This window comes from Trichomycterus rosablanca, chromosome 8 (genome assembly GCF_030014385.1).
Source record: "Trichomycterus rosablanca isolate fTriRos1 chromosome 8, fTriRos1.hap1, whole genome shotgun sequence".
NCBI lineage: Eukaryota > Metazoa > Chordata > Actinopteri > Siluriformes > Trichomycteridae > Trichomycterus > Trichomycterus rosablanca.
In genome coordinates this window covers 6,091,174-6,107,876 of record NC_085995.1, presented here as the reverse complement: position 1 = coordinate 6,107,876, position 16,703 = coordinate 6,091,174, and the positions used below count along the sequence as shown (strand labels likewise).

Below are 16,703 nucleotides of genomic sequence, written 5' to 3'. Positions count from 1 at the left end.
TTTGCAACTGTTGGTTGGTTTGTTGGTTTTGTCTTTGGCCTATTAAATAGAAGTGATATTATGCTGGATTTTGTTTCTATGGGTTGAAGTGAGAGAAAACAAGTGTTTTATCAGTTGTTTTTGTTATTTAAATACTTGCACATATATCTGCATTGCAGTTCAGTTTTGCCCCAGTCCCTTTGGCAAATTGTCAATTCACAGCTATGCTCTCAAACAAGTAAACTGTCCAGGAACATTAATGTGCCATGAATTTTTCATTTATGGATTATTAAACTATGTAGTGACAACCATGGCTTTTAAATTTTCTTATTTAAGCATACTTTCATAATAAATTGCTCTCAAAAACTATAGAAAGCTCTTTCAGCTGTATGATTATTGTTGTGTGAAATCTTTTCAATCAAAGGGTGACGCAAGGTGCAATTTGCACAAAAACCTTTTTTTTTATTAGGGATGCAAATTTCTTTTGCCTGACAACCGACCGTCATTAATCGAGTTTTATATCAAGTCACATGCTTTATTGATTAAAAAACAGTGTAATGTAGAGAACATGGTGTTGAAAAGTAATATAAACACTGTGAGCAGAAGCAGTTCAACATTATGAATGTAGATTTCAGACAGACTCTCATTATTATTATTATATTGGAAAATGTTTTTTCATTAAAAACAAAAGCTCTGCTAATGATTGTCATTTGGCGACGTGAGAAGATGGGTTAATCAAACATTATTGCTTTAATCAAAGGCTGCATTTAATTTTATTAAAGAGCTACACCAACACAGCAAATAATTCCAGGATTAATAACCATGGGATTGCGATCTATAATTTAAACCCATTCTCCCTATTTCATAGCTCACTAGTCACCAATCAGTTTCTCTTTACTTTTGTCTGTCATATAAACAGTTTTCCTCACTGGTAGCGCTGTAGAAAGGTCTGTGGTAAACTGGGTCAAAGACCAATCAGATCAAACTGTTAGCTCAGTTTCATTGTTAATTCTGTCAGTCAATATGAATTATTGTTTTAAAGCTTAGCACTCAGTGGCACAGACAGCAGAAAGCGGTTTTGCTGTATATCTTTTAAAAAAAGTCTTCCTTTCTTTTTTCTTTGGGTTATCGGTTTCTCATTAGCATCCCTATTTTAAATTTGCAGCATTAATGTCTAGACCTGGCTCTTTCATGCAACCTTAACATTGGTTTATGTTCGGTTGGTTTGTTAATTTGAAGTATGATAGAAACTGGAAGTATATAAAACAACAAAAACAAATGTGGTTAAATACTTGTGTTTCTTCTACTGTGTTGGTTGTTTTTCTAAACAATAAATGTTATGAGCAAGCCATCATTAATGAACTTTTTTTTTTAGACTGGTGACTTTTTACTGATGTTATGATTAAATGGAAAAACTCTGTAGTGGTCCTGTGGGGGTCCTGACCATTGAAGAACAGCATGAAAGGGGGCTAACAAAGCATGCAGAGAAACAGATGGACTACAGTCAGTAACTGTAGAACTACAAAGTGCTTCTATATGGTAAGTGGAGCTAATAAAACGGATAGTAAGTGTAGAAACACAGGTGGTGTATAGTGAATATCGAGAAGAGTGGACCAACTATGTAAAGTTTGAGTGTGAAATATCTGAAAACTAGACCATACAGTGTAGATTAAGAATGAAACAAATAACGATTAATCAGAATTTAAAAGCATATCATGAAAAAAAAAAATAAATTCTACAGCATTTCATTCAACTTCATCCTTTAATTATTGATACAGTAGAAGAAATGCAAAATGACTTCACGATTGTCCCTTCATTATTCAGACAGTTTCTCACTGCTTAGAGCAAGTCCAGGTTATAATATATGTGCAATTCGAATACAGGCTATCTGCATACACAGGTTAATTTATCAAATTTTTTCTTTTCACATTTGCTACAGTTATGATATGAACCACTAATACGGCCTTAAGCAAATGTTTGGACACCTGGTAAAATTCAACATGGTTTGCTTCTCTGAATTTACCATTTTTTCAATATGGTAAATTCAGCAAAACAGTAAATGCACCTAAAATATGCAAGCTTTGTTCTCTGTAAATGAAGTTTACACATCATAAAAAAGAAACATTAAATATATCCAGGGGTGTTCGAACATTTGCATAGGCTTACCCTCATTTAGGCTTGATATGGCTGACAAATTTCTCCACTAGTGTAAAGTGTTATAACGTGCGCTCGTGTGCTAAAAAATAAATAAAGGAAAAAAACACAAAATTTACATGACCACAAATTTAGTGTCTGTATAAGAAGCTTCCATCTACACTTTTCTGCTCTTGTGTTTCAGCATGATCTGGTAACTTAAACATGACTTTGCAATATTAGATTAGATTATTTGAAATAGCATTTGGAGTGGGATGTAGGCTTGTAGGAGTACTGCTGACATCTGGAAGCTCTTTAATAATCTAATGAACTCAGTCAAGCAGTAAAATGGTTTATGTTACACTAGATCAAAAAGACTGACTGACTTCCATTATCTGATCATCACAATTCAGAGGCTTTTATCGGCGATCGCACTGATTTAGAACCAGACTCACTAACACAGATCCAAACCTTCAACACAACCGGTATACACTACATGCCCAACTGAACATAAACACTTAGATTCAAATTAATTTGGTTATTTCAATCACACCCTATTTATTTATTTATTAATTAGGATTTGAATGTCATGTTTTACACACTTTGGTTACATATTTTTGACAGAACAGGTAATTATTCGTTACACAAGATTAATCAGTTCAGGGCTTTAATTTCAAACACAATCATGGACAATTTTGTATCTCCTCACTTGCATGCCTTCCTTCCTCCCGGAGGAAACCCACGCAGACACAGGGAGAACTCCACACAGAAAGGACCTGGACTGATCCACCCAGTAATCAAACTCAGGACCTTCTTGCTGTGAAGCGAGCCACCATCCAATCATACCTTATTAAATTAGGTAAAACATTTACTTGCCACTTTATTAGAATCACCTGTGTAACCTGCTCATTCATATGATCTTCCAATCAGGCAGTCATGTTAGTGTGAGGTCGATGTCTACAACAGCTCAGCCACAGAGCAGTAAGCCATACAAGCTCACAGAATGTGCCTACTAGGTACTGTAGTCTGGCTCTGGATGTGAAATCAGCACAAGAACTGTCTGAGCAACTGCAGACTAGCCCAAAGTTGTCATATGAATGACATTGACTGTTTATGATCTGTCATCTAGCAGACAGACAGATCAATTTGGATTTGGCTGGTGTAAGGAAAGCTCTACAGTGCCCACCATAGTGCTGGTTTATTGGGTTGATTGTATGAGCTGGCCTTCTTTGTTTCAGTACAGTCTATGAAATAGTGTACTCCCAACTTCTCATGCAGCATCTTTTGTTCAAGCATGACAATGCCCCGTGTACAACATAAGGTCCATAAAGAAATAGGTGTTGACTTAAGTGTTAGACACCAACTGGACTGTACACAGCTCTGACTCAAAACGAATCTGCAAACAGTGGTGACCCTACTAATGCTCACGTTCCAAAATCTAATGAAAATTCTTCTCAAAAGAGTAGAGACTGTTAAGAAGCAAAGGGCTGATCAAGTTCATATTAATGTCTTTAGTTTTGAAATAAGTTTTTTAAATGTATGTAAACGTTTAGCCATGTAGTGTATGTCAAACTCCAAAAGGCGAATCATGCTGAATGGTCCTAATGACTGTAGCACGCATGTTTTTGAAACTGTGTACTAATTCTTGAATACATTTTCTTAATCAGCAGCAAAGATCCATGTTGCATTTGCATAAGTACTTAATTTGGCCTTGATCTTAAAAATAATTCTAGATCAAGAATAAGGCTCAGGTTTGTTAGGGAAGCCCTGTTATTAAAACTAAATTATTAGTGATCAAGCAAAGTTTAAGAAACGTTCAACACAATTAGGTCCTTAAATCAGTGAAACTTGCATAGTAATAAAATTAGGCAAGATTAAAACACCACATAATGACCAGCGTGTGAGATGAACGGCGACGACTTCATTATGAAAATGCACCTCTCAGGTGAGGTGTGCTACATCATCTTTGGATAAAACAGAATGCTACCGTTAACAGTGAGCTAACTTGCTGTAGAAGACAAAAACAAATCTTCGCACTTACAAGGCATACAGTTCAATAATATTAGGAAAAATAAATCCAGATCAAAACCTTTCCTAAGAATCTTATTCTACTGACACATATGTATCGTCATATTCCTTCTCATTCATCTTTCAGACTAAATGAAGTGACAAGAACGTAGGTTAGTGAGTTGATAAATTACTGCACACAATTCTTACATTACTGAGTATTTTATATATCCTTCCTAGCATCTATGGTATTTACACAGTTAAGGGAAAGAGAAGGGTTGGCATTTGCTGCGGTCCACTTCTCAAGTACCATGCGCAAACCAGTGAAGAGTAGTGCAACAAAATGAAACGAAATAACATTATTATAATACTGTCTAGTTCCTTCAGATTTAACAGTTAGACCAAGAGGTAGAGGTTAGACCAATCTTTACACTGATGAGCCAAAACAATAGGACCAAACCCTAAAAATGTGCATAGGACTACTTATTTTGTAACAATTGTGTATGACATGTTTAGGGATATGTTAAATATTACCTGATGGCAGTTACTAACAGTACACATGTTGAATGCAGCAGATATGGGTAACATAAGGACACGAGTGACTTTGATATGGGCCAGTTGGACTCCCAGGCAGCTGTCTTAGGTACCACCGATAGTGTTCTAAGGAGGGACAAGCCACAAACCGCTGACATGTTGATGGGCAGCCAAGACTCACTGATGTCAAAACTATGGCAGAAGAGCTACTGTGGCTCAAATTGCAGATCATATTAATACTGGTGATGAGATAAACATGTCACAAAACTCAAAACACAGAGTCCATGTCCTGACAGGTCACGGCTGTTCTGACAACATATTTGTTAGGTGGTCCTTAAGTTTTCACTTATCAGTGTACATACAACAAAAAATGGAGATATAGGTTACAATGCACGGTGCACACACATAGTATGTAAAAATAAATAAGTACTCGAATACATACATAAGTAAGGAATTGTTAGAAAATAGCTACTGTATGTATTAAAAGCATCCCATCAGTTCATTAGGAGACTTGGCAAGACCACCAGTTTTAGAGGACTTATCTGCCCGATGTTGTGTGTACGGCACTTACTTTTATTCCGTGTGCCAGCACACATTTTTAAGTCTTATTGAGTGCTTAGCTCAGTTTTACTCGGACGCTCCAAATTCAGAAGTTCAAGGCTAAACTCCTATTGTCCGTGTCTGGCGTGTGTGTTCTAAAGAGCTGAGTAAGTGAGAAGACTGTTGAGATCAGAACCGTACACTGTTTGGCCAACAGCCTGACCCCCTCGGCTTCCTGGGCCGCCTCTACAGCCGTCACGAACTCCTTATAAAGACACACAATTTCCTGAAGCTTTTGTAGCGCCTCGGCTCCGTCTACATCGCCATGGCAACGTCCACAGTCCGAACAGGAAATCTGAAGGCAAGCTGCTGCGAGATGTACCAGAGCCCCGAAGCTATTGCCTAGAGAAAGAAGGGCATCGTCTGGTGCCCAACCAACCCGTGTGGCACGCTGGCATCCGGAAGCCAGCCTCCGTGCCTCGGCCTGTACCAAGCAGCGCTCCGTTTCCGAAAAGGTGTTACCGTTCATACTGCTACTCTTTTCGCACTGAGCCTTGTAGGATGTGGGGTTTATTGCGGTCTCTCCGTTCTTAAGCACTACCAGAAGTGCATCGATGTCTTTGTGCAGGGATGTGTAGCCCCCTTTAAGCCCTGTACCCTTTAATCCTGTTACGTACCGTCTGTTCTGAAGATCTCGGAGCGGATCATACACTGGACCTGAGGGTCGAGGCCGGGGTGGGGTCACAAGCGGACTAAGCTCCGAAGAGGTTGAAAGAGGGCGAGGCGTGTCTCTAAGCAGGGACAGAATGTTATGGGATGGTGCCTGGGTTGTCTGGGGCGGTTTGCTGATTCGTTTCTGACGAGAAAACTCGTACACCGTTAGATTATCATCAAAGCCACACAAATCCTCCGTATCTCCACTGAAGCAGTTGGTGTAAACGTTGTGACAGCCACATGTATCGTGTTGAGGTGTGGAATTGCTGGACGGAGGTGAAGGTCTTTCCAGACCATCTTGTGTGTTTATTTGAGACCTGGGCTGTTCTGATTTACAAGTTCCCAAATGTGAGAGAAGTTCATTAGAGTCTTTTAGTCCATTCTGCCTCAGGTCTGGATAACTAGCCAAAGACACATTTTCATTTCTATCTTTTACAGCAGTGGTCACTTCTTGCGGCCCATCTTTGAGTTTAACAACGATGACTTCGGCATCTTTCTCCTTCCAGTCATTCAATGCAGGCACTGATCTAGTTGTTGGTGATTCCTTTTTAGATTCATTGTGCTCAGATGAATCCTTGGATGATTTATTTTCTGTGGATTTTTGACTCAGTGCCACTGTGCCTAAAATTTCCTGGGAACGGGTAAGATACCAGGGCATGTCCTGGATCTTTCCACGTAATTCTGAAGCTGATAGACGACCAGAAGAAGTTCTGCTACTGAAACTAGGCCCAGTACTGAATGGATCTTTGGGATCCATGCTTAAAGATCCTCTGATAGGGCCAGATAAGAGTGGAGTGGATGTAGGAGTCGAGGCACTGCTTACTGTAACTGCATTATTTTCATTGCTTAGTTTACTCCTGAGGTTCTCATGGCTCAGAGAATGCCCCTTACTCAGAACTGTACCTGGTGCTGCCCCATTCCGTTGGGACCAGGGATGCAAAGAAACCCCATTTGGTGGTTTTATGTCGTCGTTTTTTATAACAGGGGCATCTGATTGAGAAACGTTGGACGTGGGTTCGGGTTTTGTAGAAACCGGTGCTGTATCGTCTGCCTTAGATTGCACAACATGCTGTGCTCCATGTTCTGCCTGTTCCTCGGTTCTAGTTATTCCATTTATTTTATTCTCTACAGGTTTTGTGTCATTTAGTCCGTCACTCGAACATTTTGCAGGATCTGCTGTGGTCACTGGCTGGGAGTTAGTTCGCCGCACTGCTGTGATTAAGGGCGAAGACATTGGTGGACCGCCTGTAACAGGTTTAAACTCCATTGTATCAGGTTCCATTTCTAAAAGCTCTGACGGCAGGTGAGCATTGCGTCCAGAAATATCTCCGTTACACTGCTGGCCTTTTGGCTCAGAGATTTGATTATCCAAAACTGACTTACATTCAAGCAAGGTTGATTGAGGGAGCAGGTTTAGCGCTTTACTATCCAACTCTCTTTCACCCATAATTGTTGCTTCAGAGGCAAGATTAAGGAGGCAAGGTTCTTTCTTTAGGTTGCTTCTGATAATAGGTAGGGAAGTCTCATTGTCCTGCTTGTTTGCTCTTCTTGGCATGGTCTCAGGTGCTGATGCCTTCTCCAGATTGACTATCTCAGTCATTTGCAGAGCATGGTCCAGCCGATGCACTTTTGCTTTCTTGTCTGAAATGAACAGACAAGATAAAAATGAGAAACAATGAAATTTAAATCATAAAAATGTAACACATTGACAGTAGTAGTTTTGTCTGTGTTGTTATTATTTTCTAATTCTAATGTCATTTTGTCCTATTGCAGCTTGTGGGGAGCTTGTCGTGAGATCCCAGCTCTCAATGGGCACAAGGCACACAGAAGCACCCTGGACAGGGCGCCAGTCCATCGCACTCACACATCTAAGGGCAATATTTTAGTATCTCCAATTAACCTGACTGCACGTCTTTGGACTGTGGGAAGAAACCAAAGCTTCCAGAGGAAACCCACACAGACACAGGGAGAACATGCAAACTCCACACAGAAAGGACCTGGACTGCTCCACCTAGGAATCAAACCAAGTACCCTATTGCTGTGAGGATTAACACAGAGCATTAACATTTTTCCATTTGGGTTAGTAGTAGTTTAGATGAAGCTCACTGACCTGCATGTCGTTGTAGGACTGGTGGAGTGAGATGATCATGGGCATCGTAGAACTCGTCCTCTGATTCTGAACCGCTGTCTCTGCTACTCTTGGCTGCTACCCTTAAAGAAGGTGGTTGTTGACCCTTCTCTCTGGTGGACTGCCCATTTGATTGCATTTTCTCTTTCTGGTTGAGGTTAGAATTTCTCCACTCTTGCATACAGGCTGGGTGGCTACGAATCCGTGCTAAAAGTGCTTGAACATTAATGCCAGAAACTGTAGATTTTATGCTATTGGTACTACCTGCAGCTAACAGAACCTCAAGATCTGCAGGCTTATAATTTTTGTTTTCATCTCTACCCTCCTCTTCATCGTAACTTAGTGCATCATCACTGGCTTCGGGAGGGCTCGGAAGGGAGTCAGAGATTTCGGAGAGCTCCCTGTACCTCAAGCCTGGGTGCTTATCATAAGGCAGATAGCTGGTGGCGTTTGATTCTTTCTCGTTCCGGCTGTCAGGTATCTCTAACAGGTATGGATGGTGGACATCTAGGCTAGTAGCCTCAGAAGCTTGATCTGATTTGGACATTTCCTCCTGACAAGTGTCCAAACGAGCAGGCCATGTAGTGTAAATCTTGCTACATTCCTCAAGAGCATTCAGGGAGCTACTGGAGAGACTCGAAAAGCTGCTGTTGACTCTTGGGTCAGTGTACCACCCCGTCTCAAGAAGTGCATCTACTTTGGCTGCATAGTCTTCGTCTTCAATAGATCCACTTGTACTTGTTGCTTCTATTGCACCTTCAACTCTGCAGTCATCCTCTGTGTGGGTCACGATCACTCTTACTATCTCAGTCTTGGCTTCATGTTTATGTCCTTCATCATCTTCTCGATCATCATTCGTATGAGTTGAGACAGTGTCCTCAGAGAGCTGTGCGTCTAGATTGTCCATGGAGTAGTCCTCGTCCGAGCTGTCATCCGAGTCACTGCCACAACGGAATCTGAAGCCTACAGAATTAGAACATTAGACAAGATATTTAGTATAATGTTCAACTAAATGGCATCATATTTGTATATGATCGTAATGGTTGCACATTCCAAAAAAACTTAGGACAGGGGCATGTTTTCCACTGTGTAATATCATTTCTTTCCTCACTAGGGTCTTTATCGTTGTATATTGTGCTTCATAATGCATCATATGTTATCAACAAGAGAGGTCTGGACTGCAGGCGAGCCAGTCTAGCAACTGCACTCTATTACTACAAAGCCAGGCTGTTTTAACATTTTCAAAATGTGGTTTTGTCTGACTGAAAAAAGCATAACAGTCTCTAAAACATGTCTAGATAAAATGCGTAGGTACCCCTCAGCATTAATGTTGCCGTTACAGATGTACAAGTTTCCATCCTATTGAACCTGACACACCCCATTACCATGTTTTTTTGTAATTTTCCTCAAAAAGTATTATGTCCATTATTTTCAAATGCAGTTTGAAATGTGAACTCATCAGACCACAACAAATGTTTCCACTTTGCATCCATCCATTTAAAATGAGCTTGAGTCCAGAGGAGACGGCAGCATTTCTAGACGTTGTTAATGTATGGTTTGCACTTCAAAATATTACATTAATACGACACCACTAATGGTAAACCAATTTTAAATTAGATTTGGCATAGTATATACTATATGTTCTAGCTCATTTAAACAGTTATGTCACTTGAAAATAAAGGAAACCAAATACATAATGTATTTTGACAGTTATGGCTACCTAAATTGCTTGGAATTTCTAGATCCTGGTGTTTTAACCCAGGTAAAGATGTAAAAATACTTTAAAAAGTTTAGTTGCATATTTAGGTGTACTTATAACTAGGTAGTTGAAATTCCAGTCATTATGTTTACCTTCATCTATGGGTATACGGCGTATTTTGGGACGAGGACCCCAGCGGAACACGTTTATGTTGTTATCCACCAACAATTTGCAGTAGCCAGCAAGTAGACAAGCCAAATCCTTAGCAGCTACTGCATCCATTAGCAAGGCCAAGGGCTGCACACAGAGACACAAATGCAAACATGACCTAAACAAACAGAATTATACTTCTGCCTATAATATCTAAATAAAGAAAATAGAAATAAGATAGAAGATACTTTGGATACAACACTAGATGACTGATACAGTGAAAATGGTACAAACATTTCCTACTATGGTGTGGGTACCCACCTGGATATCGTGCAGGTAGATCTTTAGCATGCTGACCCTGTCCGACTCGGACAGCACCTCTACACGTGAGATATAATGGAAATCTATGATGGTTGAGATCATATTCAGCTTATGATTGAGTATCTGACTGACACCAAACCGTGCTCCCACCAACAAACTCACCAACGACTCCCGGTCCTGCAGCTGAGATACATAAACACACAAAAAACATCAAACATCCAAGCTCCCACACTGGACATCTACTACAGTCGTTCAGGACCAAGTTGGAAGTCGTTCAGGACCAAGCTGGAATACAACAATGGCCAAGCAGCTCTAGCCAGCTGCGTTCATGCATTAAGACTTAATTATAATTCTGTTATTAAACACTTTAGCAGAGGTTCATGTAATTCACAAGAAAAAAACAAACCACAAATATACAGACACCTGAAAATAAATACTTCCTTGTCATATAAGCACTGTACAGTTTCATATTTAACGCCTTTCTTCGGATTTAATGGAAAACCATGTCCATGTTAAAGTTCTTTAAATGGTTGGTAAATGTTAATAATCGTATTATTAGTTCTACATTGCTATTTAACCACATATTATAATTTGTCAGATAATAAACTGATTTCTAATAATGAATTAGATGTAACAATATTATATACCATTACTATTATATATATATACAATTCCCAATTTAATTGTGAAGGAGTAATTAGTGGTAGAAACTAAAACACAAAGAATGCCCTCACCAGCATGGTGGCGTTGTAGGATCTTCCACTGTATGAAATCAGCTCTCCCATCTGAGTTAGATACGCTAACCTGGCCTGAGGCACAGAGATAACCTACAAAAAGAGATTTATCAGAAAAATAAATGCACATACTCTCTGAAATAGCCTGCAAAGAGACCTGACCTCAGCCCCACTGAACAGCTTTGGCTGTATCAGTGCCCAGCAATAGAAATGCTGCCATTATTTTCAAAAGCATTATTCCACACAAACCAACAAACTTACTTTCTGTCGAGGTTCCAGCAGTGACTGGATCTTCTTCATGTGACTTGTAAGAGCTTTTCGCAGGTCTTTTTCCCTCATGTTCCTCAGCAACGTGGGTGAAATGAAACTCTCCAAGCCAAACTCTTTACTGAACAAGGCAAACACATGCACTTTTAAACCACTAATAAATAAATAATTGGATAAAATTAACAATTCCCAAATCATGTGATGAACATACGTATAAACACATGCGTGTTTGTAATACTTACATGATATTCTTTACAGATGCTCTGGTAGTTTGTCCACAGCTGGCCATCCTTTCGTGCATATGCAGTGCTGCCAGCCTTATTGCCGTATTACACTTCATCTCCACGGCAAACCGCTCCTGCAACACGTCTCCAACGCTCTGTGTACACAAAATTCCAGTGTTATATCTCAAATCATAATAAATTATGAAATTATACTCTGTGACTCTATAAACACATACATAGGGTTACATCAGCCTACGAGGGGTCACTTTTAGACTTTTAGGCTGGTTACACTGGCCTCAAAAATGCTGATCGATCAAACTCCATGCTTCACCTAATTCATATTGTAAATACAGTCATACTTAAACACTTATACACATGCTGATACCTGCTGGAAAAGGTACTCGAAAGCAACTGGGTCATCGTGTAGTATGTCGACAGGGTCCCGGGGGATGAAACACACTCGGAAGAGACATCTATAATCGTGAGAGTCTTTCTTCTGCACCACCTGGGGAAGTAACACACCTTTAGTCTGGGTTACAATTAATTACACACCCCTGTACGACATATTAGAAGGAATGATAGAGCTTATGGGTATTTTTAGGACTAGAAAATCCAGTATATTTGGTTTTTGGCTAGCCGTCGAATAACGATGGTTGGTTATTAGGAAAATCTGCATCCAGAGTTTGATGAGTTGTCAACAACGTCGTTGCCTGACCTCACAAATGTTCTTTCGACTGACGGGGCACAAACACCCAAAAACACAAGCCAAGTTGTGTGGAAAGTCTTAGCAGAAGAGTTGAGGCTGTTATAGCTGCAACCAGAAGAGATTATAATGCTGAAGGTTTAGAAAAGGTATCGCTTACACACTTGTAGCATATTTTGTACTATGTTCTATTACTTCAAAAGGACAAAGAAAATTTAGTGCTATAATAACTATTTTGAAGCACTTTTTCCTGTTTGCAAACACAATTTGGGAGACACAGCGTGATCCTACCTCGTTATATTTGTGTTAGTATTGTGATTATAAAAATGTCACCTGCTGAGCGTTACCTTCTGTATAAGCTCATCTTCATGCAGTAAGAGGAGTTTGGTGATGCTATACTGCTGCTCCAGCACCAGGGAGAAATATTCAATACACCGAATCGACAGCTTGTCCTTCAGAGTTAGCACAATGTCCTTTATACACACACACACACATGTACATGAATCAGGGGATATCCATCACAGTCTTAACATGAAGTGATACAAGCTAATGACTAGTGTGAAATCTCTTAGAAGTATACGGCCCTTTGAAATCTGTATAACGTTTGTCAAACTTTTATTTAGTTCTGGTGATTTTAAGGCATATCGGATTTATTTGCAAGGTAAGGCATGGCTAGCAGAACCAAAATCAAAGTGCAGTCTGTATTCATTCATCTTCAATAACTGCTTCATCTTAATCGGTCACAGGGCAGCACACGCTCATCCGTTCAACCACTCTCTAACATTTAGGCAATTTAGAGCAGTCTGTCCATCATGCATATTTTAAGGAGGTATTAGGAAACAGAAGTACACAGAGAAAACCCCACACAGACATTGACCGGAGGTGTGGTTTGAACTCATGATCTTGGTGCCGTGCAGCACTTACACACTGGCTGCATACATCACATTTATGGCGTTTAACAGATGCTTTTTTTCATCCGAGGTGTAATACAGTTATGACCAAAAAACAACAGGAGCAACTGCTGTTTGTGGTGGTGGGGCTTGAACCATTGACCTGCTGATCAATAGTGCAGTATTTTAACCGCTGAGCTAAAACTGCCCCAGTGTTAAATTATGAAAAAATCCAGATTTCATAGGGTGTATACTAATATCTGAATAAAGTGTAAAAGCAGTTCTGAAGAAAATACTGCACTTAGAAAAGAAGGCAAACCTTAACAGATGTAGTTCTATCAAATTTGAAGGCTTTGGTCTGCCCATTCTCCAAGTACACCTTTAAAACGTTGGGCAGGAAGAGAAGAGAGTTTCCCTGCAGACACATAGAACTGTTATTAGCTTTATATTTATTAAAAACTGTATGCCATTCAAGTTTTGATGCACCACTATGTTATTTGCCTGTTATTCCTATATACACTGTATGTCAAAATGTATATATAGACACTCCTTCTAATGAATAAGTTCAGTAGTTTCAGTTACACCCATTGCTAAAAGTGTATTAACTGACTCATAAAAAAATGTTTTTTTATGCTTTTACCTTCATGACAACAGCTTAAGAAATACAGTTCTCTGTTCCAGTATATCTGTGACATGTTGTTAAAGGGGGAATTGACTGGTTGGCACAGAGCCCTGACATCAACCCAGTTTGTATGTCTTTGGGATAAACTGGAATGCCCTCAAATGTTTTTTGTACAAATGAACATAAATTGTAGAAACTGGTCCACCACCACTGAGATCTCCAGTTTCCAAGTTCAAATGTTAAATGTTATAGACCTGGCTGGGTGTATAACTGGCTCAATAGGCTGTGCCTGAGAGGGGGTGTTTGACTGGGTTCCCTATTGCTGCTGCAAATGCAACCACTGCTGGGTGGAGCCTGCATGAGTGGTGGATGATTTACATGGGGCAAAGCTTTCCCTCTATATGCAATATAGCTCTAGGTGAGAATTTGCCACTGGCAAGTGAAAGCAAGCAGTGAAAGACTGCACAAATTCCCCATAGACACACTCCAAAGGCTGTTCCAAAGTGTAATGTGGGCAGCTCCAAATAAATGCTCATGGTTTTGCAATGGGATTTTTAACCAGCCCATGGTCAAGGGTCCACTTACATTTGGCCACTTAGAAAATGAATAGTGACAATTCTCACTGTAAGGATGTAAATGACTAAATAAATTAGTGTATGTTGGGGCAATGTGTGTGTGTTGGGCTGAACCTGAGTGTGTCCGTTGACGACCACCTCCTCGGCAAAGCGCACTTTAACCGGATTTCTTCTCAGACGAGCTCTCTTTTCTGCTGTCATCAACGAGGACTTGGGGTTCTGCGTCACACACCCCAAGTAAGTGGTAAGTTTGGTAAGTTTTACCATACAAGAAGACACACACTTGCTCACAAAATTCTGAATAAACAAACAAGAAATATGAAACATGCAAAATGCTAAAGCTCAGCTGCAGATGATGTGATGTACTCACCAGCATATTTCTGAGGATGGTCACAGTTACAGAATCCTGGCACTCCCTAAAGGCAAAAGCACATGAAGATATAATCATGACGCATTTCCCAGTGAGTTCCTTAATCTTTCTTAGAGCTTTAGTTATGTAGTGCAATATATGCTTAATAAAACCCAGTTTGAGAATTCCATACAAGTTTAGCTAAAATAAGTCATATAGATAAATTAATAAAATTATGAACAGTAACCCCTAAATGCCAAGTATTCATGAGGATTGTAGTCAAAAGGTTCAGGTAATGTGTGAACTTTCGCTGACAGAAGAGTAACAGAAAAAAGTAAGAGACAAAGAACTCTTACCTGATCATGTTCTCTACATGTTCAGGAGACATATCATCTATGGCTTTGTTATTTAGTCTTAACACCTGGTCACCAGGTAAGAGGCGACCGTCTGCTGGTCCTCCTGTAATACAAACACAAAAATATCAATATAATACAGATTGCGTGATGGATTCAGTTGTATCCTCAAAACACAAGAACATAACAAAGACTTTTAGATTATCTGTGGTGAAATTACATAGACAGTGTAGTATGTACAAACCAGATTTCTGGGTCTTTTATTAAAGTACAATTAAAGACACACTATGATTTGTTAATTTTATTGAATCTGTATATACCTTGAAAAAAATACAACGAAATTACTTTTTGATATTTTAGCTGATCAACTTTTTTGTATTTTCTACATTTTCTAAACAAATTTTGAACTTCATGACTATAACACATCCAAAAAAGATTGGGACAGAGGAGAAATAAGAGTGAAAAGTTTATATGTATTAAGTTACACTGTTTGGAAACATTCCACAATAAGCAGGTGAATCGGTAACAGGTGGCAGTATCATTATTGGGTATAAAGGGAAGATCCACCAAAGGATCAGTCTTTCCAAACAAAGATGGGTCATTGCTCACGTCTTTATGTCAAGGTTAGTGAAAGAATTGTCAATCAGTTCAAAAAGAACATTCTTTAATGTAATACTGCAAATAATTTAGGTGTTTTAACATCTACCATATATAATATTGTAAAAAGATACAAGAAATCCAGAAAAATCTCAGTCCATGTAGGGAAAAGCCAGATTATAATGTTAAATGTAAGTGATCTTTGAGCCCTGAGACAGCATTTCATAAAAACTGTTATGTTACTGTAATAAATATAGTCACATGGGCTTAGGAGTACTTTGAAAAACTGTTGTCACTTAACGCTGGCCGCCGCTGGATCAGGAAATGCCACTTAAAACTCTATTAAGCAAAGAGAAAGCAATACATTAACTCATCAACTCTATGCAGAAATGCTGTCAAGTTCTCTAGGCCCAAGTTTGTCTCAAACAGAGCAAAAGACAGTAAAAACAGTGTGCTGTGGTCAGATGAGTCTATGGTTCAGCTTCTTTTTGAAATAAAAGACACAGAGTTCTCTGTACCGAAGATGAAATGGTCCATCTAGACTGCTACCAGCTAAAGTTGTAAAAGCCAACGCCAGTCAGGTTATCAGGTTGCATTAGTGCAATGGGTGACTTGCTTATGTGTGCAGGATCCACTGATGTAGAGGAGTATATCATGATTTTAAAGAGACATATCCTGCCACTACTGGGTAATTTTCCCCCCAAGAAGTCCAAGATTATTTTAACATGCACTACAACAGTCTGGCTATGTAGACATAGAGTTCTTGTGGTTGACTGGCCTGCCTGCAGTCCATATCCGTTTCCTAATAAGATGTATAGTGAATCATAAAGAGGAGAATCAGACAACAGCAACCACGGACTGTTAGGCAGCTGAAGCATATTGTATCAAGGAGAAATAGGCAAAATTCCACCTGAACCATTTAATTGATTAAAATTAATTAACCATGCATCTGTGCCAACTCTCTCTTTATAAGTGTGTTTCAGGCTTCGAATTTGTTTACATTAACAAAATACACTTAAGCTGGTCAGCAAAAACATTGGAACTCTTTGTACTTTTGTCTGTTAAAAAAGGTTCAACAGAATGAACAAATCTCAGCTTCGTAGTAATGGTAAAGCAAGATCTGTTTCAGCATTCTTTGCTCTCTGTCCTGGAGACTCACATTTGTGAAGACATTTGTCACACAC

At 39.4% G+C, this 16,703-nt stretch overlaps 1 protein-coding gene across 1 annotated transcript in view; it reads right to left on the bottom strand.

Moving 5' to 3' along the window:
- Positions 1–5,088: 5,088 nt before the first annotated feature.
- Positions 5,089–16,703, bottom strand: part of frmpd1b (FERM and PDZ domain containing 1b) — a 36,463-nt gene continuing 24,848 nt past the window's right edge. Inside the window, exons 5-17 of the mRNA XM_063000956.1 lie at positions 14,926–15,028; positions 14,591–14,636; positions 14,335–14,439; positions 13,343–13,438; positions 12,481–12,606; positions 11,816–11,935; positions 11,449–11,585; positions 11,201–11,327; positions 10,940–11,032; positions 10,206–10,388; positions 9,887–10,031; positions 8,018–8,998; positions 5,089–7,548 (exon numbers count right to left, since the gene is read on the bottom strand). Coding sequence (XP_062857026.1) covers positions 5,300–7,548; positions 8,018–8,998; positions 9,887–10,031; positions 10,206–10,388; positions 10,940–11,032; positions 11,201–11,327; positions 11,449–11,585; positions 11,816–11,935; positions 12,481–12,606; positions 13,343–13,438; positions 14,335–14,439; positions 14,591–14,636; positions 14,926–15,028 — 4,511 coding nt within the window. The 3' untranslated portion in view covers positions 5,089–5,299. The remainder of the gene's footprint in view (positions 7,549–8,017; positions 8,999–9,886; positions 10,032–10,205; positions 10,389–10,939; positions 11,033–11,200; positions 11,328–11,448; positions 11,586–11,815; positions 11,936–12,480; positions 12,607–13,342; positions 13,439–14,334; positions 14,440–14,590; positions 14,637–14,925; positions 15,029–16,703) is intronic.